Raw genomic sequence first — 24,489 nt, 5'->3', positions numbered from 1 at the left:
TATCAATTGTTCAAATTAACCTTTTTTTTTTAACAACATGATTTTACTAAACTAGTAAGAAATTAGAAAAACATTGTTACAAAGAATTACAAACAAAAGAAAGGATAAATAAACACTTTAATAAATATAATATCTAATTAGCAAATAATATGACAAAGTAGAATTTAAGTTTTAGCTATCTTTATAAAACATTTAAATCAAAAGTAATTTGTAAGACAATAAATATGCATAATCATGTTATACTGATTAATGGAAAAATAGATTAAAAAAATAGTTTATTTGATATGTTTTTAAGATAACTAGGTGTAAGACTCATGAATTATATTAGTTTATTATATAAAAAAATTAAATATGACATTCTAAACATTTAAAAAGTTTGAATTTATAAGAAAAAATTAGAAAAATATTGAATTATTAAAATTAAAGTGTTTATTCTTTTAAATTTTTTTAAAAAAATAGATAAGTAAACAAATGAAACTAATGAGGTTTTAATTTAAAAATTTTGAAATTAGAAGGAAAATCAATTAATGAAATTGATATGCATTTATTATTATATTTATTGCAATCAATATATTTAATTAATTATTATGTGAAATTTAATAAAAATGAAAACAACCACAAAATGTCATTTGAAAAAAATTAATTGAAAATAATCACAAAATGACATGTGGCGAAATCAATGAGAGTATGGTATTTGGCAAAAAGATTTTCATTTATTAGAATAGATAATCACTTTAAATATGAAAGAACAACTTTTACTGACCGGTGTTCTTGTTTTTTTTGTTAACATGTGTCCAATTTATCTTTAAAGAGTTTGGGTTGCAAAAGTTAAAAAATAAAATGGATGGTGCTAAAAGGACCCTTTTATAGACACTTTTAGTAAAATAATTTCTTTTTAGGCCTTTATGTTAATATTGTTTTCCTGAAAGAAAAAAAAAAACTTATTCAAAAAGTAATCGATCATTAAATTTTATCATTTTTTAATATTATTCTATTATTATTTTTATTATTTAAATATTACTTATTCTAATAACATTTAAATATTGATATATTTACTTTTCAATTAATATTTTATTTTAATAAAAATGTTCCACAAATACATCTATACAACTTTCTATTTATTTATTAACAAAATCTATAAAGAAATCTTCAGAAAAGTCTCAATATTTTAGTCTAATTTATGATAAAATCTCAAACTAAATTTTGTTTACAGAAAAGCACAGAATACCGATTAAAACTCCGAAAAAAACCCTTTTTGGACGGTTTTGCAGATTTAGCCGGTATTCTGTCTTTTTTCGTTAGTTTCCTTAAAATTTTGGGACTTTTCCGGAAACCACCTGATAACCAAAATATTTGGACTTTTCTAAAAATTACATTGAATTAATGGATATTATTATTTACAAATCATTTATAAACATAACAAATATTTTTATTATAAAAAAGAAAAATACACTTGTTTTTAATTACCACATCAAACTCTCTATGTTCCTCATATGCATCGTTGTGGGTATGATGGTGAGATGTACTCAATGAGTGTTCCTCTAATGTTGGTGTTTCTCTTATGTTGTTTAACTTAACTACCACCCAACATCCATATCCCACACGGTAACAACCATAGGCTAACACACATTTATCAAATGTGAAAAAGTGAATCATGAATGATAGTTTATATGGAAAAAAGTGTAGGGTGATTATCTATTTAAATTGTCATTCAAAGTTTATTTTTCACTATGTTTGTAATTTGATTGTTGTTACCGAATAATGTATGGGAATCAGTTTGCATCAAGTACAATTGAAAACAAGCATAGGCTCTGATACCACTGTTGGGTTTTGAGCATTCTAACACTCCTAAGGTGTTCATGCAACCCTAAATACCTTGGATCTATGTTTTCACTAATTATACATGCAATGGTGTTTCCAAGGTATTAAACCTATAACTAGCATACAATTGTCATAGAATCTAGTTAGGATAACATACCTTATGGTGGAGCTTGAAGTATTGATGTATCTAGCCTTAAGAGCTTGGCCCCAATAGTGTGGAAGCCTTAAGTGGAATCACAACACACCATAGACAAAGGAAGAACTTGAGAGAGAATCTTCATGCATCTAAAACCACCATGAACTCCAAGAATCCTCAAGTGGTGATTTTGAGCAATGAAGTATGTATTTATATGTGGGATTTCTAGGGTCATGGATATAACCCAAATCCATACCCATGGGTCTTATTATCCATGGTTCATGTGGCCCAACTCTTTATGTATCCATACATAAAGTTAGTCCAACATGGATCATAAGCCCAACACACATAAATATAACTAATTAACATAATTAGTCCTCATAGATTTCATTAGTCTCTATTGATCACTAAACTAATTCCAAATTAATTCTTGATCAATACTAATTAACTCATATGATTTCATATTAATATATTATAACTTATAATATATTAATAAATCATATATAACACTTTCTCTCTAAAGTCCATCCTAACAAATTGTCCTGATGATATGCAACCCAAATGGACCATGCTACTCTCGGGTCAAGTACATACCGATAATAGCTATGGGCTTAGACATATAATCCAACATGTTTAATCTCCGTCATTGTTTGGATTGCCCTTAGTTGAAGTTGTAAAGGTTTGTCATTCTATGGTAACTGTCTCTTTCTCTAACGGGTGTAGAAAAGTTGAATTTATCAAAGGATTGAGTCTGTTTGAATAGCGAGAAGGCAATTCCAGCTATAGGGTACAAATGAAATGGTGGCAAGACTTCGCCAACGTCGTTGAGTTCAATAACATTGAACTACAATAGATTAGATCGACATGGACAGTGTAGTGAGTTGATATAACAGTTTATGACACAAACTGTTTACATAGCCCAAAGCATGGATTGATAATGATGATCTTTAAAAGAAGCAAGAAGTCTGTCATAATAGTTGGTATAGAAGTTACATAGAATTCAGAAAACTTGACCTTGGTGTAGGCCTACAACATACCATACAGGGAAAAATTGACAGCATAGAGGTTTAGTGAAACAGAAATTGCTAGACGGGAATATTTACACGAAAAGAGTACTACTTTGAGTACGCATGAAGGTTTTTCCACAAACCAAAAGAAGGAGTGAGTAGAGTATATTGGCGACGGGAACTGTTCTGCTGAGCCTTTTGACCTGCCAACTGATGTTCCATTCGAGCAAACGCATATCATACCTTGCATGGCATGCTTTAAGTTCCCTGACTTCAGTTTGAGTTTCAGTTAGCTCTCTCTGCCAATATTCATTTTGATTTATGATTCTACCATGAGCTAATCCTAACTGTCGGATGCGAACTGTATTGACTCTAGTGTCCCCATCATTCTCCTCAATTCGATGGATGGTTATCCTTCCTTGTTCATCAATGCGAGCAATTCGGCGAACCAGTATAGGAAGGACTCTATCTGCTGAGCCTCCCTTGCTCAGATTGTAGAAGCTTTGGTCTCCATTGTATGGAAGGGGTTGACCCTGTTCACGATTCCACCTATTCAGGTTGGTTGCCCATAGAGGTATCGAGCCATGAAATTCCGGTCGAGGATTAAGATTTTGAATTAGAGCCGCTAAGGGTAGGTTATTGTCCTCGGGATTTGGGTCTGAGTCTTCTTGCATTTCTTCTTCTGGATCATTCTCTATCCCTTCTCCACTGTCTTGGGTCGGGTAGTAGGGGCCTCCTGGTAGGTGGAATCCAGCCATTGTGTCTGTACGAGAATAGGGAGATAAGGATTTTCTAGAACTAAGGCACATAAGGTTGAACATCAAAGTTAAACTTAGTGTATGCATAAAATACTCCTATAGTATTCTAAATGTTATGTTTGATTCTAAGGTTTATAAGTCGGGTAAGTTTTAGATTTGTTGTCCATTGTAGCTATCCCCTGGCATATGCTAGTCGGCTCTCGGACAAATATAGTTGATCATGATATATTCATCCCAGTCCCGATTACATATCTCAAGGCATACCTATATTGTACAACTCATCTCTAATACTTCTATATTGTTTTCATTATGATACTGGCCCTGTTATATAATGTATGCATGTATACTTTATAAAAATTTCATTTTAAAAGTATAACTCTCACTCATAGTGTTTTTGCTCAGTTGTGTTTATAGTTGTATATCAAAAAATGGTTTTGATATACTGAGTTCACTATAAACAATGCTCTGATACCAATCTGTCACACCCCCAAACCAGAACGGCGGAAACGTTCGGGGCGGAGGACGTCATGTCAAGTATCATAACAAATGAATAGTAAAGAAAGTTCACACCACCATATTATAAATATATTTGAAAAGGTTACATGATTGTATGTGTTACATGTTTGCAAAAGAAATCAAATACAATATGGTGATCCAAAATATGTTACTAACGCCGACATGTTAGTCTTCAAAAGTAGTTGCTACCTGGTTTAGCGGTTTCCTGAGAATACAAGTTATTTAAAAGAAAAAGTTGGTGAGTTCATAAGTAGTATTTTAAGAAATGAATGTCATTCGAAAGTTCGTGTATGTTTTCCAGAAAATCCCTTATTTTCTATAAAATGTATGAAATGAGTATGAAAGATCGTTGTATAAACTATATGTATTTGAAACAGGAAAATCCCTTATTTTCCTAAAAGTGAGATTTAGTCTCAAATGAGAAAGACCGTAAATTGTAAGCAACTATGACATGCTTAAAAGAATGATGTATAGTCGTATTATAAAACAAAACTATAAGAAGATCGTATTTGTAAATGAAAAGTGACTGTAATAGTCACTTTCCCCGTGAAAACATAATACCATAATAATTGTCTATCCAGTGAGTTTTTATAACCGTACTATCATAATTTTCCTGTAGCGACGTTCTTCAGGCGTCGAAACGTTATGACACTTGTCATCCCGTGGAGTGTAGCTAGCAGTCAGGGCGCGGGATCATTAGTCTCGTATAGATCTATAAACACTTGTCACGTTCTCCAGACGGAAGATTCTGGTTATAAACAAGACTTCTAGCGGTACCTTAAAAGGTATATTGAAGATGAATGACTCACGAATTCTCAATTAAGTCACGTATTAGAATGAATATGTTTGTCTCTGAAATATTACCCTTTTCTATAGTTTTCACAAGGCATAATAATGATTTGTATGTTCTTGCATGTTTACGAATGTTATAGTAAAAATGGTTACCCTTGATATGATGCCAACATATAAATAAGCTTATAGTATTTATAATCATGTTTTATTACGAGAGGGTAAAGTAAGGTAAGATGTTTTGTATGTTAACCGATCCATATGATAGTTATTAAAAACAATCTGAAAGTTATAACGAGAGATAGATGTTTTCACACGAGATTAACCGTGTGTTTACTTGTATTCTCCCCCATAATGTGTTAAAAGCATTTAAAAAAGTATTTAAAAACGTAGAAATGGGGGTATGAACTCACTTGATTGAATTGGTGGTTTGAAGAGGTTGAGACTAAAAATCGAGCAGAACTTCGAATGGAAAAGCTGATTTCTTGGGAATCTCGGGACGTCGGGCCTTGCGTCGTGTAATAGGGGTTTATCGGGACTTGCAGGTAGTTTAGAGGGGCTTTAGAGGGGTTCTAAGGTGAAATAAATGAGTAAGGAAGCAAATAAACCCGGGCAGCCTCGTATGACCGAACCTCGTACGCAGGGCGTTCTTGGCTCGTACGCAGCGCGTTCAGCAGCCCTTGACGTCATAGCTTACTTTAGCTTCGGACGAAGCACCCAAATGTGACCCGGAGCGACATGGACGAACCGAGACCCAACTTTTCCAAACGCGGGGCGTTCATTCGGACCATCCTCAATAATTGAGTCCAGAACCTGTAAAATCTGTAACTTTCGCGTACGGTCTCCGTTTTCGACGTTCTTTATATCTCCACGTAGGTGAGAATGTACTCTACAACTTTCATTTACACTCCGTCGGCTAGTTTTGACTTTATTTTTAATTATTTATTTTTAATAGGCCAGGACAGGAAAAGCCTGTTAAAAATCCAAAACTTCTTCATTCGACGTCCGTTTTCGTCCGACTTTTTACCGTTGTAATACCATTAATGAGATCTTCGATTCTCATTTAGGTCATGTTGGCAAAAATTCGCTCGATCTCTATTTCAAGTTTTTAGCTGTCTACTGCTATGTCTGAAACTTCGAAAAATCATAACTTCCACATACGAAGTCAGATTTGGGCGTCCTTTTTATGTATATTCATGGTTTAATGATATCTACGACTTTTATTTAGATACTTAAGGCTAAAAAGGTATTTTATTGGAATTTCTCATTTTACGCTTAACAGTGTTTTACCGGTATTGTCGCGGATTTTCGAGCGGTCATAACTTCTTCGTTATAACTCGAATTTTAGTGTTCTTTATATCTTTTTGAATCCTCGTTATGATATCTACTACTTGGTACATCCCAATTATGGTTTTATAAATGTTTAATTTTTTACCCTAATTTGACTGGTGTTACAATATATAAAACAGAATCCCATGGCTGTACAGTTTTTGGTTCGGGCAATAAATCAAATTTGTTTCAATAAACAACTATATGAGATGACTAATTTCTAATAAGAAAGTCGAATCTCGAGTTACTGAATCTAGGAAAGTCTGAAAACTGCATGATTGGGGACAATCTTGCTAAACCAAAGAAGAAGGTATATGAGAAACCTTTGAAAGTTTATAAACGATGGAAGCAAAAATAAGATACAAACAAGGAAAATTTAAAACTAGATAAGGAAGTTAAAACCTTTTCACCTGTGGCTTCTCGAACCAGGCGTGGGTCATTTGTAAAATGTTCACAAAGGGTTATAGATGCAACATATAATGGTAAGCAGATTAATGTACTTCGTAAAAGAAAATTGGGTGATTGGAAGTTTGATACATGGAAGTGGTCCAAAAAGAAAAGGACTAGTAGAAATATGAGACAAAATGCAAAACTGACAAACACCTATTCTATCTTCTGTAGTTAAGGGTGTCAATGATGAGATGGAAAAAGGGAAATTCAAGGAAGCTTTTTTCATGTCAACTCTAAAGATGAAAGCACACTTTGCTTCCATATACAGGTCAACCATCTAGAAAGAAACTTTTCAAAGAGTTGCAAGTACATAAATTTGATGTTAGCAACACTAAATGTGTTTCAGCGAGGATAAAGATGATTCCGAAAACTTTAAATGAATTTGAACACTCATTCGAATCCATACCAGCTTTAGGTGGTGAGGAGAAGATAAAAGATTTATCATCAAATGGAAAGAACAAGACACCATTCATTATAGATTAATGTTGTTTAGTTGAATTTTCTTTGAAATCGATGAATAAATTAAGTACAAATGTCAATTTATCGATTTTGAACAAGTTCGTTCATTATCAAAATCGTTAAATTCGGTACATTAACACAAGATCATTATTTTCGGGCTAATGCATGTCAATTAAATCAGATTATAATGAAACCAATAACTAGAAACAAATATGTACACAACAAGTGAGATTATAGTGTTCTATGGAAATAAATTAGATAAGCAATGGTAAAACCTGAGGTGGAGCTGGAAATAAATGAGGTTAGATGAGAAGCAGGCATCCTGTGGTCGTACAATTGCAAGTTTAGGGCAATAAATCAGATTACCGACTTCCTTTAAATCTAGCGATTAGGTTTTCTAATTGTTAATATGCGGAGGGAGGCGAGCAGAGAAGAGATAATCGATGAATAACACGAGAGCGAGAGAGATTGTTGACTGATAATTTAGTTTTTATCATATAAAAAACCGATGGTCGATGTATTTGTTACACATCCGGTGATCTGTTACGAATCCGACAATTTGTTACAAATCCGTCGAGGAGATTGGCAGCAACAAATCAACAACTGATCATCGGAGCATTAGTTACAAATTCGGCGATATGGAGATTACGGAGTGTTCCCAGAGGCAGGACGAAGGGGAGAGAGAGACGGTCAAAGGGGGATAAAGAAGGAGGGTAGGGGTCGATCTGATAAAAGGTTTGACCTGTTTATGCCTGAAATGCCCTTGATTTAATTTTAATTAGATGACCCGTGTCCTTTTTTTCCCAAGTATTACAAAACTGCCACCCTTTTATTATTTTAATCTAACGATCTTTTTTTAGTTCTCAGGTTCTCGGAAAACTATGAGTTCTCAAATGATTCTTCCTTTCTCTATTTTTTTCTCTCTTTTTCTCTCTCTTTCTCTCTCTCTCTCTCTCTCTCTATATATATATATATATATATATATATATATATATATATATATACACACACATACACTAGTTGTGAGACCCATGTATTAGATGAGTTAATTTAAAAAATTAAAATAAATATAAAGGTCTAAATATTTGAGAACTTTAAATTTATAAGAAAATAAGAAAAATAATGATTATTATAATGAAAATATTTTTTATATTTTAAATTTAAATAAATAAACAAACAAACTAATGAGGTTTAATTTTGAGAAATTTTAAATTAAAAGGAAAGTTCATTAATGACATTGATATCTATTTATTATTATTTTTATTGCAATTATTACATTAAAATATTACGTAGAATTTAAAAAAATTAAAAAAAACTTATAAAATAACATGTGGAAAAAAATTTAATTAAAAATAACTACAAAATGATATTTGACAAATTAAATAAGAGCGTGACAAGTGACAAAAGAACATTTATTTATTAAAGTATATATATATATATATATATATATATATATATATATATATATATATATATATATATATATATATATATATATATGTTGTAACAACCTATAAATATTCGTATAGTTTTTAAATGGGTTAATGCCTTAAAAACCATTATTTATACGCCTTCGTTTCAATTTAACCCCAACTTTATTTTTTGTTCTTCATTTGCCATTATATTTTAGAAAACATTTCATTTCCGGGCTCTTGACCAGTCACCAACAGGTCATAATGATGTGTCGATTTTGAATTTTTCTTAATTTGCATTTAGCCCCAATATTTAGGTATAAGTTTTCATTTAACCCCATTTGCCATTGTTTTTTTTTAGAAAAACTTTCATTTTAGCCCTTAGTAATTAATAGGTATTTTCATTCCTTTGGTTTCTCAACAAATATCATTAGAAACATTTGTTTTTTAGATGAGTTACAAATGAATTAACAATTTTATATTAGCATGTCATATTATTTATTAGATGTCACAGACTCAAGACATACACTAGGTCTTTTTTCTTCATTTTAAAATACATGTGTACATTAAATTAAATACAACAAACACTGATAATCCAAACAAAGAACCATTAACTTACCAGCTAACATGCCCCATCCCTTAAAAAGAAGGCACATATTCGACTATTTAGAAATATATAATTTCTCAACAAATATGTCAGTAGAAATAACCAATTGTTTTTAGATGGGTTACGAATGAATTAACATTTTTGATTAGCTTAAAGATTTGCATGTCATATTGTTTATTAGATATTACAGACTCAAGACTTACACTAGATATTTTTTATTTATTTTAAAACACATGTGTAGTTTAAATACAACAAACACTCATAATACAAAAAAAGAGTCATCGGCTTACTAGGTAACACACATCGCCTTTAAGGAGAAGTCACAGTGTGAACTCTTACTTCTATTTTTTTCCTTTTCCATTTTAAGTTATTACGTTTTAAAATATCTATTCGTGACTGGCTAAGGGCTAAAACGAAATTTTGTCTAAAAAACAATGACAAATGGGGAACAAAAAAAATGTTATAGCTAAACACAAACTTATACGTAAATGTTGGGGCTAAATACAAACAAAAAAAAAAATACAAACCTGACACGTCATCATTACCTGTTGATGACCGGTCAATGGTCCAAAAATGAAACGTTTTCTAAAATATAATGACAAATGAAGAACAAAAAATAAAATTACGGTTAAATCGAAAAGAGGGTGTATAAATAATGGTTTTTAAGGTATTAACCTTTTTTAAGTACAATTAAGTGTATTATTGATATCTTGAAAAAGTTTATGTTTCAAGATCGCTCAATTTTCAAAAATCCCATTTAAATGTTAAGTGATAACATTCTGCATATGATGAGTTAGAGAAAAAAATATTAATGGGAAAGATAAAGAGAAATTTAGATATGTTCAACAACAACGTCTTCAAGGAAAAATATGTTAGGGTTTTAAAGAGATTTTGAAATAGAAAATATTGATGGGACTAAAACGTACCTAACCATAAGAATGAAGGGGGCGTATAAAGCAACCATTAATATTTGAAGGTGATAAACTATAACTTTGGTTTTTCTTTTGTGCCCTAGCGTACACACTATACACATTACAGCCGCCGCAGATATACACAAGCTACACTATAAATAAATAAATACACACAACCGATTCGATTCATTCCATATCCCCATCGGCATCGCTGACCAGATGTCAAGGTAGCTCTTTTGTAACATGCTTTCGATTCGTCTCATTTTTTTTTAGTTAATAATCTCTCGAAGTTGAGATGCAGTGATGCTGAAAACTACCTATTTTATGAGGGAAAACTTGATTTTCTCCTTGTGATTAGAAACTACCAATGGATCCTTCTGAGCATCATCTACTATTTATTATCTTATTTGTGTTTTTTTTTCTTATTTAATAGTATATTGATTTTAAGTTTTGACATTGAGGTGATGAGCAAGTTGTCGGAAAACATAATGTCGATCTAAAAATACTTCCAGACTACAATTATCTGATCAATGGTTTAAACTTATGTTTCTATTATTTCATAAATTTAAGAGTTCTGAAGTTTATTGGTTTTTATTATTAATAATTTATTTAACGTCTTCTGGATTTTGGATTTGTATTTAAAGATGAAAGTAATTTTCCCAGAGTTGATTTATTAGGTTTATGTTTAAAAAGGGAAATGATGGAAGTGATGATTATTTCCCCAGATGATCGAATCTGATTATACTGTGCGCTATTTAAACATTCTCCTTTTCGGAGAATCCAAGCCAGAAATCTGATCCGTCTATTTTCCAATTTGTCTATTTAATTTGTATTTTAAACAAAATGCCTTTTTAAAGTCGAAAAGTACTTGTGGACGACAAATATTTGATGGTGTATTCGTAAAGCAGTAACCAAGTTAATCCTGACTTGTTTTTGTTAATTTTGTTGGATTCATAAGAACTGTATATTGTGTTGAATAAAAGGTGGAAATGATGATTATTTCCCCAGATGATCGAAGCTGATTATACTGTGCGCTATTTAAATATTCTTCTAAATTATTAGAAGAATCCAAGCCAGAAATCTGATCCACTTTTTATTTTTCCGTGTCGATAGTTATCTTGAGACAGTGATGACTGAACGGTGTCCACTTTAACACCGCCTCAGCAAAAAAAAAAATTGCCGGGTGGCAAATCTAAATGGTGAAGTGAACACATTTTTACCATAAGATAATAATCATGTTACAAATCCAAATTAAATGCAAAACAAACTCTAATTGTAAAAAAAAAAGTTAATGAAATCGTGACAATTGTAATAACTGGTTTTGCTTGTGTAAAAAAATTTACAACAAAAGTACATATTTTAATCAAAAAGTTTTGTAATTCTGTTGTCTATCGCGACTCTTTTTTTCATTGAAATGATCTGGCATTGGTGACAATTGAAACTAAATCTGGTTCTTTATTGACGACGATTCATTTCATGGGGACTCATTATGCAAGTTGCAAGATGAAGGTAACCTGAACCTGCGTAGGGATAGGGTTAGGGTTAGGGTTAGAGTCGGAGGTGTCCAGCGACTGCAAGATATGGCGCTTGGCTTCTTCTGCCACTTTGATTGCATCACTGTTGTAATCAGAACATAACCAGTTAGTATATTTAATTACTAATTACTGTTATTATGCAATTGGATAAAATAAAAATCATACCTAATAGTCTTATCTTGTGGCATGGAAACCTCGATTTGGACCAAAATCTTGCCTTGCAACTTCTGTTTTCTTACGTGCTTCACATTCATTTTCTGAGACGAATCGAAACAAGAATATACCATTAATTAATTGACAACACAACAAATCCTAATCATAACCATTCTAAAATAATTTTCACAAATAAAGCATATAGTCATATCATTTCTCAAAAATGCTTGATCAAATTTTTAAACACAAACTCATCCTGAGACTTGGATATGTATTTTTCTGGAACCCATTAGAGAATCAAAAACATTACTTTCATATATAAAAAAAAAGGGTGAACAAATATACCTGAGAGAAGTTGGAAGTGAGCATATCAGTAATCATTTCTTCAATCCTATTTTCTTGTTGTTGCTGGACATGAACATGAGTAGTAGTAGTAGTAGGCTGAGAAAGTTTATTGTTAGGCTCTGCAAAGTCAAACATCAACAAGTAAATAAAAGAAAAGAATCCTAGTTTATTTTTAGTTATAAAGTATGCAATAATCAAGTAACATAATATACCCAAGTGTATGAAGACTTCGGAGACTTGAGGATGGCAATTCTGAATCTGGTAACGAACAGTTTCACCAATTTCATGTGCTGTTCTCACACTACACAAGGGATCAACCTGCAAGTTCAATGCAATCAAACAAACAATCCCTATCATTGTATCTGTATGTAAGTATGAGGTAGGTAAGTCACCTGGATCTTTACATCAAGATACAGATACGAACCAGCTCTCCTTCCCCTAATGTGTCTGCATCCCTGTGTAATATGTTATATATATATATATATATATATATATATATATATATATATATATATATATATATATATATATATATATATATATCAGACCAAAGTATACAACAAACAGGTCAAGAATAAGATGCCAGAGACAACTTACCTCCACTCCTTTGACTTGTAACACTGTCTTTCTGATTGGGTCCAAATGATGAGATGGTATTGCAGCATCCACCAGCTCCAAAATACTGGACAAAGGATTTAATAGGTTTCTAGTCCTCGGTACAATTTGTTAAATATAATATTACCTCTCGTAACCAGTTTGGAGTCCAGCCTTTAGTATCATGCCAGAGACAACAAGCCCAGCAAGGGGATCAAGAAACCTCACCCCAACAATAGATCCACCTGAATGAATGAATGAATGAATACCCATTTTTCATATGTTAAAATCAAAGTGCTTAATGTTTCTTACCAACCCCTATAAGAGCAACAAGTGATGAAACAGCATCTGCACGATGATGCCATGCATTTGCTTTCATCAATCCACTGCCAGACCTCTCTCCTGCCCTCTTTGTTATCCAATATAACCTGTGCATTGCATCCATTGAATTCATAAACTCAAAACATCTCTCAAGGGATCTATCAGAATTAGAGTAGGAGTACAGACCCTTCTTTAACAGCAATTGCAACAATAGTAGTATTCAAAGCTAGCACAGGATGATTCATGTCAATCCCATGATCATGCCCCCCACCTATATGTTGATCAGAAGCTGCTGAGTACAATACCCCCTGCAATATGAAATTTCATTACCTTTCTTATATATTATTATTATTATTATTATTAATGATTAATGATGCATCTGTCAATGTCATAGAAAAAAGAAAAACAGGATTATATATTTATATATACCACTAAAACATCCAAAGCATGCCATGCAATACCCCCAGCCGTTACTAAAAGCACGCCAGAAATTCCAAGTGCGCCTAAAGTCTCAAACTTACCATGCCCTGAAAATCAAATTACTTTGCAAATTATAACAAACATAAATTAAACGAATGTGAATGTGAAACAGATGTTAATGTTGTTATTCAAATCCTTAATCCCACTACAGAATCTCAAACTCAAACACATATCATCATCAAATACTATTTGTTACTGAAAGTGAAAACACAATCAATCAGGCAACACAAATAAATTTTATCAAAGGAGAAGAGAGTCGGTACAAATCAAAAGTGACCATATGGGTGTTCTTTGTCCTTGGGAACCCTTGAAGCTCTAAATGATACCAAAGCAACACCACTAAGCACCTGCATCACATCAAAAACATTACTAGCTTTTACTCTCTCATTAAATGCCACATACTGCCTAAATAAATTAACTCTTCGCAAAATTAGTTTCATATTTCAAATTCAAGATCTATTATAGCAAGTGCCAGAAGCGAATCATGTTTGGTGTATCCTCTACTTGCTGCAACAAAATTGAAATCGATTTTGCCCATCGCATTATTATGTGGACATGAAAGTCAGAACATAGTAAGCAATGATAATTACTGAATTTAAATATTACCACATCGGAGAGAGAATGAGCGGCATCGGCGATGATGGCGGTGCTACCGGACAAATAACCCGTCAATACTTTGCCGGCAGTTAACCCGATATCGGAGAGTAGTCCGAGCCTGAAAATCCTCTCGCCTTCTTCACTGGTTTGCTCGTGGTGGTGATGAGAATGACCGACATGCCACCTCTTAGAGATCTTTAAGCTATGATTTTCAGGGTAGGGGGGAGATCGATCGTACAACCGAGGAATCAAAGGGTACACCGGTTTCTTATGGGCAAATGATGGAGGAATGGATCGTGCCGATGAATTGTGAAATTTTTTGAGGAGATTTACACCCAAGGGTCTGAATCCCATGTTCCTAAAGCGATAAAGGAATCCGATATTTTTCTAGCAGGAAAATGCTTTCAAATGTTTTCCCTGCCATCTTTGCACATTCATGCCTCGTTCGATAACAGTTCTTTTGGATTTTTTTTCTTCACTATTTTAAAAATAAATAAATAAAAAAAGAAAGTCCATTTGTTTTAAAATGCCACTAATGTTATTTTTTATTTTTTATTTTTTTAACATTCTAGAAGCATAAAATTGAATTTTACCTGCTAAACAATCTATTAAACTTGTTATAACAGGTTTTGTTTAGGGTGTTTGGCTTGTCTTTTTTAGAGACAAAAGTTCTTTTTGGAAAAGTTATAAAAAATCAGGTTATTTTAACTTTTTCAAAAATCAATTTTCCTTTTATCTAAAATCCAAAGATAGTTTTTAAAATTTTTCTACCAAACTGATTTTTGAAAAAGTTAAAATAACTTGATTTTTTGTAACTTTTCCAAAAAGAACTTTTGTCTCTCAAAAAGACAAACCAAACACCCCCCTTAGATGACTAATTAACGCATCAGAGGCGAGACAACTGACTAGACACAACTTAACACCCCGTTCCCTAGTTGTAAGGAAGAAAAAAAGGGAAGAAAAAAGAAAGTAAGGAGAGAAAAGAAATAAAAAGAAGAGAGAAGTGGAAGAAAAGTTAAACATTTTTTTTTCTCTCCAAATCCTTCCAAATCGGAAGGAAAGTTAGGAGGTAATAAATCTCAGGAACACCAATTTCTTTTACTTTCATATGTAGGCATGTTATTTTGTTACCTATAAAACCTGGATAAAAAAAGTTTCATACCTTTTTTAGTAGGTAAAATTCGACTTTATGGTCCTAAAATGCTAAAAAAAAATAACATTGATCACCTTTTAAAAAAAATGAGATAAGTTCGTTGGTTTAAAATGACATTAACCCTAAAAAAATTAGTCTGGTTAGTAATCACCAAAATAAAGAAAATTAAATACCAATTTTTGCTTTTTTTAAGTAATCAAGTGTTTATATGTTTTGCAAAATAACAACGTATTTTGTAATGTTATATTTGAAATCGTTATTCATTGGGTCACTCACATCATTAACACAATCTGTTATTATGGTCCCTCATATATATAACATTTCGGACAATCACTCTGTAAGTGTATTTAGGACTAATGAGATTCTCTCCATCATACGTTTTAGAGGTGCAAAAAAACACATTTTAGACTTACTATTTTCTAAAGGATGTCGTTTGATAGCGAAGAGCTCGATGCTCTATGGGTATGTGTAGTTATTTCAATCATAGAATTTAGGTTTTCAATTGTTATGTGATTCCTAGAATTATGTGTCTTGTTTGTACTTTATTAAAGGGCATATTCTGTTTAAAGTAGTTGTAGGTGGTATGTAGATTTTTTGTGTGAATAATATTTGTATTATGACCTGTTAGTCTAAGTAAAAACCTAGAAAACATATCTTGGAACATTTCAAATTGCGAATAAATAGTCTGGAATTCATAGAACTAGTCTGAAATACGTAAACACGTTCAGACTGTAGTCCGAAACATAGGAAAATCTATCATTACTTGTTATACAAGGAGGTAGTGACGAATCCTCGATCTTATGTTGAGGCGTTGCAATTTTCGATAAACGACTACTGGCTCTGGTTTTTATAAAAGAGTTTTCTACTTTGTTAGAAGCTTGCGGTTCGATGAGTAATTTATGACTCGTTTATTGTCCACACAATTCAGAAATCACATGTTTCCATTTCTCTTGGTGTTGGACTCGATGAAAGTTACTAACGTGTAATCCACTTAATGAGTTATCTGATGAAGATGTAATTCAAGCGTTCTTGTTTTATATTTTAGAGCAAGGATTTTATGGTAAATACCCTACGCAGGCAGTTCATGACGAATACCTTGCATTGATATCAGATATGGGGACGAGTAATCAAGGATTATGTGACATTCTATAATTTTCAACACAAATTAAAACTTTTCTTTACGCTTTAAAAATCATTTATTTATATTTGCAGAAAATCCCAGTATGAAAAAATCATTTTGATTACAAATGTTTGTTTCCAAAATGTAAAAACCCAAGGATGTCATAATCAATACATATACATAAGTTACAACGTAAAGACCTAGTGGTCCTGAATACTATTGCAGGCTGTCTCTTAATCACTCAACATGATAATCAAGTTCCAGTGGCTTAAGTCTTGATACCTGTGATGCATATGAACTGAGTGGGTCATGTTAGGGAAACCTGGTAAGATACATAGGGATTTCAACCCCACAGTATTGATACGATAATATTCTTTAATTATCAAACCCGCAAAACCAATCGCTGCCATACTAAATCCATATTGGCTTATATTCCTACATATCTATTCCTACCGATCCTCACATATCCTAGTCCAAGATTATCAAGGAGAAATTATTTCGCCTAATAATCCGTTAAAAGATTGACTAGACATTTAGGGGTTTCATTTCGCCTAATAATCCATCAACATCTATGCTGTCTGGCTCATAGCAATAGTCCGGTTGTCTATTATCATAGAAAACAACCTCGTTGTGTATTCTTATAACAGCCTTGCCTATGCACCATAGTCTGATACGACTACCTCCACAATACAAAAAATGACCCGATTTTGCAAACCAAAAATCAGCAATTTGATACTCGCGCACTGCAAGCTCCGCTCAACAGAATGCGTTGCGACTCGAACTCTCGCGACATTTTCAAGAAAAAAAGGGGGGAAGGAGGAGAGTAGTGTACTACCACCACTCGTGAAGCGTTTAGAAACAATCGTGACGAGCAGTATGAATCGACTTATTATTTCAAGAAAAAATATTAACTATTTGATCGAGTTGTCTTTTCAGATAATCCCTCTAGGTCTGCGATACTCATAGTGCGCCAACAACAAACTCGCGGAGAAAAGCTCGGACTGTAAAGCATTTACAGGGGCCTTGCAAAGTGTGAACCATTGACCAGTCACTCAAAGTTCTCATTTGGCGGGCATAGAAATATAACTCCCCACCTGGTGTTGGCTGCGGGTCTCGTCCCCCTCACCGGGGTGCGCGCACAACGCTCAGAGCGTCTATTTCTATTAACAACTTTCAGTTGTGACTGGAACGCAAGAATCATGGACCAAGTGTGTTGTATTTATTTACAGACTTCGGAGCTCAGCAACGGTCTTAGAAACTGTGTGGCGAGGTTACGGTTCTTAGCTACCCCGACCCGACATTCTATCGACATCATAGTCGCGTAACGCTCTTTAGCAGCCCCACTCTACAAAATATTGCCAGCAATAATTGCGATGCATCACGCCGATCGGCTCGCACTCCTCGAAAGAAAGGAGTATCAAGTCAGCTCAAGCTGCATAAGCAATGGTTGGCTCTTCGCACAACCCCACGGCTCTCGTGGTCGAGGTTCGGTCATTTTCTCTATTATTTAATGCATTGGTGCTTTATCCAGTTCGATCCGATTGTCAGCAACCCAATCGCATTAGACTAGGGGGACTTGACGACATACGGTTTATATGACTAAGTCCAGTCCGATATCATTGGCCGCGTACCAATAACATCAGACTGGGGGGACTTGATGATATATGGTCCATTAGCATGTCCTAGACTGATCTAGAGCGCCAGCTTGGCCTGGCGCGCTCCTGCCAGCCCTGTCTGGCGTTCCCTTGCCAGCCTTGCGTGGCGCTCCCTTATCAGCCGTGCTAGGGACTCTCCTGCCAGCCCGACCTGGCGCTCCCATGCCAACCTTTCCTGGTGCGCGCCCGCCAGCCTTGCCTGGGGCGCACTCGCCAGCCCTTCCCGACGCCTCTGGGTGGCCTTGCCTAGCTCATTGCTAGTTGGTCCTGAATTGGTTTAGCCCAAGGCCTGACCTAATTCCCTTTGACCTAGTTTTCCCCTATAAATAGAATAGTGCCTCCTCCATGAAGGAGGACCTTTCCCTAGATTCTTCCTCAAGTGGCTTAGCCACCACCAGACTTCCCCTACGACTCAGCCACTACACTATACTCCAGTCGGGTGGCTCAACCGCCACCTGCCGCCGTTAGCCACCATACACCACCACCAACACTAAGATGGTTCTCTCCAGCTATGGAGGACCATCTCAGATCTACCAGCTGATCTAACTTGATCGTCGGAGTTCGCTCCCGGGGCACAGTCCCTGGGGCGACTCTAACGTATCTCTTTGTTGTGACCTCGCAAATCCGTCTCTGGCGTAGAAGCATCTCCTCAGAGCAGGTGGTTGGAGTCGATGTCGCATCAATGACAAACTCGAGTTATAAGAAATTATTCGGTTGATGGGCAAGACAAATCAAAAAGGAAGGGGCACGGGTCTTCTTCAAATGCATCAGATTTTGGCAACGAATATGAGGAAAAGATAAAGATATTTCATTGATACAAAATTAAATTTTGTTGAATGTTTGACATTTAAAAAAAAATAATATCATCAATGAAAAAAACTAGATGATAAAAATACAAATAAAATTTCGCTTAAAGCTTAAGGTTATGCAAATCACCGATCATTTTTTGGGATACATCTTCCAATTTGCTTTGAAGATGAGGAAAGTGATCTATCAAAAATATTTCCTCGTGGATTGTTTTGTGCTTGGTCTTTTTTTTTTTTAAAATCTTGTTTTTTTTTTTAATTATGTAATTTCCAATTTTATTAATATTTATTTTTTAAAACTAAAGTAACTGTATTATGAAAAAGAGAAAAAAAAAAAGAGGTGATAGAAAAATAAAAAGGAAAAGATGGATACATCTTTCTAAAAAAAGTAAAACTTATCGTCCCATATCGCCTAGGGAGAAGAGCTTATTAGGGTTTATAAACACTGTTCGAACTTGATGATCGCCGGACTTGGTTACGCGAGTCTGTTACCCAAGTGGGGGCATTAAGGTGGGTTTGGAGGGGATTCCTTGGTGGGTGGAGGGGCACAAGCGACGCCCGAGTCCAAAGGGAAGTATGAGGTTCGCATAGCGGTCGTCAGTCAGTCTCTTTGAATGGTGTCGGTAAGGATCCACGGTATAAATAATTAACGGGGGGCCCGAGTGCAAGACACAACCGTGCGCTGGTGGCGCGGTCTTCAAGTCCTGAAGAGAGTGCGTCACTAGAATATCTGTTTCACCCAGGCTCAGGAGTGCCTGTGGCGTACGAGCTGACTTATCAGAGCCAGCAACCGGCAACGCTATTGACTGGATAAAGATGGTGTGAAACCTTTACTCATCCATGGACTTGGGCTCTACTGTCTATCCTCCCTCCCATCAAACCCCAACTCCCGATCTTTTTTATTACTGTTGTTTGCGACCATCTCTTTCTGTTCTGGGAAATTTGGCGATGGATGACTTTTGTTCTTAAACCATCAACTTGTTTAATTATTTGTAACATCAAAAGAATCAACAATCAACATTGCTTTTCTTTGGACCCTTTTCCTTCTAATGCTCTGCATTAATTGGATAGTTTCTGATAAGAACAATGCTATGGAGATGGACCCTTGGAATTTATACATGATTTTCTCCATCAACTTTTACTTAAAACAAGCACATACAATTTTATCAATCTTTCAACTGAAAGGACAAAAGATGTCTATCTATGGAGTTATTGTGAAAGCATTTTACAGAGTTTTTTATTGGATAAGTATTGTTAACTAATCTTAAAAGTTCATAATTTGTTAAAATCTGATATTTTTGTAATCCTTGCAGTTTCTCAAAGTTGGTTGCCATTAATTACAGTTTGGTGTTTTACTGCTGCCATATGGAATGGAATGGAATGTTGCTGCTTTTTCTGAAGTTGTCAAAGTTGGCCTCCTGCTTCTGTTTCATATAGATGTCTCAAGATTCATTGCCTTCTGAAACATATAGACATATTCAAGAAGACTCAAAGCTCAAACTTACAAAAAGTCAAAGCTCAAAAGTCCGTGTTGTTTTTTAACTTTAAAATCCTTGGGGAAAGAAGAATTGATGCTATTTATGTAATATTTTTTGTCAAAAAGATTATTACAAATGATTAAAGATAAATATCTATATTATATGTAAGAAAACAAATAGATCAAATTATAAGAGCATGCTCTTCTCCTTTTTGTGATTGTAGATGTATAAACAGTTTTAGCAAATACAAAGTATTAAAGATGTTGTTTATCAGCTAATAGCATTTTGACACCGTATAAACTGATTGAAACACTTGTTTTTTATAAATTCTATTTTACACTTGTTTTTTATAAATTCTATTTTGCCACCGTGTAAAAACTGCTAATGAACACTTACATCAAAAAGCATGTGTGTGTGTGTGTGTGTTTCTAAAAAAAAAAAAACACAAACCCAAAACATCCCTAAATATCTGTCTGTCTGTCTGTCTGTGTGGTTTTTAGCAGGATTGCAAATAAGTTGAGTATGGATGCAGCTTTCTGATGACCAATATAGTTAGATATGTGTAAAAAAAAGAAATTAAGTGGTACAAAAACGTATCCATAGCCTCCTATTTTTACATGAAACAAGACACGCATAATTTGGATTTTGTTTAACCAAAAAATGGAAGTCACTAGGTGGTTGCAGCTCCTACTGAATCCGCAAGCTCTTCCAGTAATTCCCTTTGCTCCATAGAAATACAAGACTGCACCCACACAACAACAACAACATAAATAAAATCATAGATTTTGAAACTGGAAATTAATTTAAATTAGCTAACCTGAATTGCAGTCTCAATGTCACCATCAAGAAATGAAGTGAGCTCGAAATTCATCTTCAATCTGTGATCAGTAACCCGGTTGTCCTGTTTAAGGAATAAAGATTTGTTAAGACTACAACAACTTGTGTCATTTTCAAAAAAATATTAAAAGAAATTATAATACCTTGTAGTTGTATGTGCGGATCTTTTCTGAGCGTGCACCACTACCAACCTGAGATTTTCTTTCATTTCTTTGAGACTCCTGTTGTTCCTTTAGTTTGATGTCATACCTACAATCAAAATTCAAAAGAAAAAGAAAAAAAAATCATGGATTATTAATTATTATTATATATATTTATAATTGGATTATTATTATTATTATAATTTCTTACAGTTTTGCTCTTAACATTTGAAGCGCCCGGTTTTTATTTTTAAGTTGACTCCTTTCTTCTGTGCAAAAGATTCTGATTCCAGTTGGCTTGTGGAAAAGATCCACTGCTGTTTCAACCTTATTCACATTCTGACCTGCAAAGTAAAATCAAAAATCACATGACTCAACTCAACCGAACCAAAATAGCAACCTACTTTTTTCATTACATGAAATATTATATTATTATTATTATGTTTGTTGACTTAATAATAATAATAATAATAATAATACCTCCAGCACCACCAGACCTTGCAGTCGTAAGTTCAATTTCTTTTGGATCAATCACCACATCCACCTCTTCAGCCTGAAACCAGAAATCACTGATTATAAAAGCTAAGCTGACGTGGCAGTGGCACAATCATCAATCTACCTCTGGCATGATGGCCACAGTGGCGGTTGATGTGTGAATACGACCTTGGGCTTCTGTTTGAGGAACACGCTGAACCCTATGGACACCTGATTCATATTTCAGTTTACTATATACACGTGCACCTTTCACTTCCATCACATACGTCTTGAATCCTCCTCTTTCAGCCTTATCATTATATTAATCAAAACACTTCCATCTCAAACTTATAAAATGCAAAAACAATATGTATGTATGTATGTATTATACCTCGGAGCATGAAAGTGGGGTGTATTTCAATGAGTTTCTTTCAGAGTACCTCTGGTACATACGAACCTATATTATTATATGAATTCATAAGTTAGCATGCATAAGCATATATTATTAATGCCCAAAAACACATCTCTCATCTGACCCATGTTATTATTATTATTATTATTATTATGTTTCTATGCAGTACCTACAAGGTCAGCAGCCCACAGTCCAGCCTCTTCGCCACCTGTACCAGCCCTAACTGCAAAATAACAACAACATTTTATTACTTCAACATTTTACCAAACCTATAGTTTATAGTATTTGCTAAATAACACACCTTCAAGCAATATGTTCCTAGAATCCAAAGGATCACTTGGAATCAACAGCATCTATCACAACAGACCAAGTATCCATCAACACTACAGCAACTAATCAAAATCAAATTCAGACAATACCTTAAGTTTCTCCTCAAACAATTTAAGCTGCTCAGATAAAGATTCAATTTCAGAAGCTATCATCTCAGCCATCTCTTCATCTACATCGGCATCTTTTGACAAAACTGACAAAGAAAAAAAAGGTAACCACTTGGCAAACAGATCCAACTCATAAACAGGGACAACATAGTGAACCAAACCTTTGGACTCTTCAAGTTGTTTCTCACACTCCTTGAATCCTTTGTATGTTGCTACAACCTACAAGTTCAAAGCATTTGGCAATCGTGGTTGAAAGAAGAGCTATTTGGGTGTGTATGAATTATGATGTACTTCACATTACCTCATTGAGTTCAGACATAGATTGTGCCAGCTTTTGGTACTCACTAGGATTTGAAACCACATCCGGATCTGCTAGCTTAACCTATGTCAAGATTGTCATTAACATAAATATAATGAGGGCATGAAATTTTTAGTCAAAATATAGATAATAATAACAATCTAGAAATGTCAAAATAAATATGTGCAGACTGTTTCCAACAGCTTTTGTTGTGCTAGAAACAATATCATTTATCTATATTTGCACCAAGGTTTTCCTCTACTTTTGACTCTTGTACACCTACTGCCCATTACAGGTTAATAAATACTACCTATTACTCGACAGCCTTTGGTATGAATAGCTTCTCTATTACTGCTCATAAAAGCCATTAAAAAAATCGGGACCCTCCTGCTACACATTAATAACATGAATCTATTCTCAGGGATTCTGAAGAGACTCGTTTTGACATTCATTCAACACAGTACTAGTTGACAGCTAGCTCTCTTTAAAAGCATTTCTCCATTCTTTTTCTGGTGGATTTCTTCTTATCAATTTGCGTTCTATTTCGAAGCATTGTTGTGCTTAAACAACTGACAACGCAATCAGTTCTGCCCTAATTCCCGGAAGAATATACATAAACATATGATACTTTGACACACAGATGCATCGAATGATAACATAGAATTACCGATAGTTCTTTCCAAGTTTTCTCAGCTGATTCGAGTTTTTTCAGAAGATAAGGCTCCTAAAATCACCACACAAAACACAAATATCAATAACATAGACCAAATAATCAACAAACCCCTATCTTCTGCTTCTAAAAAGAAACATCAAACAAAATTCGAACTTTACCGCCATGCAAACGATTCTCGTAAGAGGTTTGTGATATCGCAAAGGCCGAACGGATAAGAACTTTTGCGGTAGCTCGAAACGAGGGCAAAATTGTGATGAAATTGAAGAGATGCTTCGAGTCGTGGTCATTTGGATATTCATGGCTAACAGAAACACCATTACTGGACACAGAGCTCTCTTGTGAGCCGTCAATGGCTTTGAACGGATAAAGTGAGCTCCTGGCCGGATCCAGTACGGATAAAACTTGGATCCGAACCCGGTATTAGTTATGGGCCGTCGCATACAACTTTGCTTGGACTATGGGGCCGGTAGCCTATTCATCGTGTATTCGTGTAGTTGTTATTCTTTCGCATAATCGCATTACAACTTACAAGTAAAGACTTGATTTTGATAAGCTCACTAATTTCTTGTCATTTTAAGAATTTTTCTTAAAATCACATTATGTCATTACGACAATCTTCTCAACAAAAAATACCATTTAATTATAAGATATACCAAAATATATCCCTATTTAAAACAAAATATGTTAGGTGTAGGAAAAAAAAATCAAATGTTCTAACTCAAACAAGACTACTATTACCAATGTTCTCAACACAGATATCTTCGATGCATTATACCGAACAAGGAA

At 34.2% G+C, this 24,489-nt stretch overlaps 2 protein-coding genes, 2 long non-coding RNA genes and 4 other non-coding genes across 8 annotated transcripts; 6 read left to right on the top strand and 2 right to left on the bottom strand.

The window, feature by feature from the left end:
- Nucleotides 1–10,334: 10,334 nt before the first annotated feature.
- LOC145055723 (uncharacterized) lies at nucleotides 10,335–11,135 on the top strand. Its single transcript, XR_013685317.1, has 2 exons — nucleotides 10,335–10,422; nucleotides 10,873–11,135. It is a non-coding gene; the product is annotated as an uncharacterized LOC145055723 (long non-coding RNA).
- Nucleotides 10,488–10,582, top strand: LOC145056205 (small nucleolar RNA R41). The gene has a single exon (XR_013685736.1). It is a non-coding gene; the product is annotated as a small nucleolar RNA R41 (small nucleolar RNA).
- LOC145056216 (small nucleolar RNA Z155) lies at nucleotides 10,650–10,728 on the top strand. The gene has a single exon (XR_013685747.1). It is a non-coding gene; the product is annotated as a small nucleolar RNA Z155 (small nucleolar RNA).
- Nucleotides 10,896–10,997, top strand: LOC145056200 (small nucleolar RNA Z103). Its single transcript, XR_013685731.1, has one exon. It is a non-coding gene; the product is annotated as a small nucleolar RNA Z103 (small nucleolar RNA).
- Nucleotides 11,136–11,178: 43 nt separating the features above from the next.
- LOC145056201 (small nucleolar RNA Z103) lies at nucleotides 11,179–11,285 on the top strand. Its single transcript, XR_013685732.1, has one exon. It is a non-coding gene; the product is annotated as a small nucleolar RNA Z103 (small nucleolar RNA).
- A 183-nt stretch (nucleotides 11,286–11,468) lies between these two features.
- Nucleotides 11,469–14,676, bottom strand: LOC145055722 (Cation efflux family protein). Its single transcript, XM_079004105.1, has 12 exons — nucleotides 14,230–14,676; nucleotides 13,901–13,970; nucleotides 13,573–13,670; nucleotides 13,330–13,451; nucleotides 13,135–13,250; nucleotides 12,971–13,067; nucleotides 12,826–12,910; nucleotides 12,621–12,683; nucleotides 12,441–12,546; nucleotides 12,229–12,347; nucleotides 11,896–11,987; nucleotides 11,469–11,812 (listed from the first exon to the last, which is right to left on the bottom strand). Exons 1-12 carry the CDS (start codon nucleotides 14,572–14,574, stop codon nucleotides 11,683–11,685), a joined length of 1,443 nt encoding a protein of 480 aa, XP_078860231.1. The 5' UTR covers nucleotides 14,575–14,676; the 3' UTR covers nucleotides 11,469–11,682.
- Nucleotides 14,677–19,295: 4,619 nt separating this feature from the next.
- Nucleotides 19,296–20,705, top strand: LOC145055721 (uncharacterized). The gene is made up of 2 exons (XR_013685316.1): nucleotides 19,296–19,464; nucleotides 20,268–20,705. It is a non-coding gene; the product is annotated as an uncharacterized LOC145055721 (long non-coding RNA).
- A 260-nt stretch (nucleotides 20,706–20,965) lies between these two features.
- Nucleotides 20,966–24,051, bottom strand: APG3 (Peptide chain release factor 1). Its single transcript, XM_079004104.1, has 14 exons — nucleotides 23,862–24,051; nucleotides 23,698–23,754; nucleotides 23,034–23,114; nucleotides 22,894–22,951; nucleotides 22,715–22,818; nucleotides 22,597–22,648; nucleotides 22,469–22,518; nucleotides 22,275–22,340; nucleotides 22,029–22,193; nucleotides 21,890–21,962; nucleotides 21,621–21,753; nucleotides 21,413–21,518; nucleotides 21,250–21,333; nucleotides 20,966–21,174 (listed from the first exon to the last, which is right to left on the bottom strand). The coding sequence occupies exons 1-14, from the start codon at nucleotides 24,018–24,020 to the stop codon at nucleotides 21,103–21,105; spliced, it is 1,260 nt and encodes a 419-aa protein (XP_078860230.1). The 5' UTR covers nucleotides 24,021–24,051; the 3' UTR covers nucleotides 20,966–21,102.
- Between the last annotated feature and the right edge of the window lie 438 nt (nucleotides 24,052–24,489).

Source organism: Lactuca serriola, chromosome 5 (assembly GCF_051521515.1).
Source record: "Lactuca serriola cultivar US96UC23 chromosome 5, Lser_US96UC23_V15, whole genome shotgun sequence".
NCBI classification, from domain to species: Eukaryota; Viridiplantae; Streptophyta; class Magnoliopsida; order Asterales; family Asteraceae; genus Lactuca; species Lactuca serriola.
The sequence above is the reverse complement of the archived record's forward strand: the minus strand, read 5'-3'. Positions and strand labels throughout refer to the sequence as shown.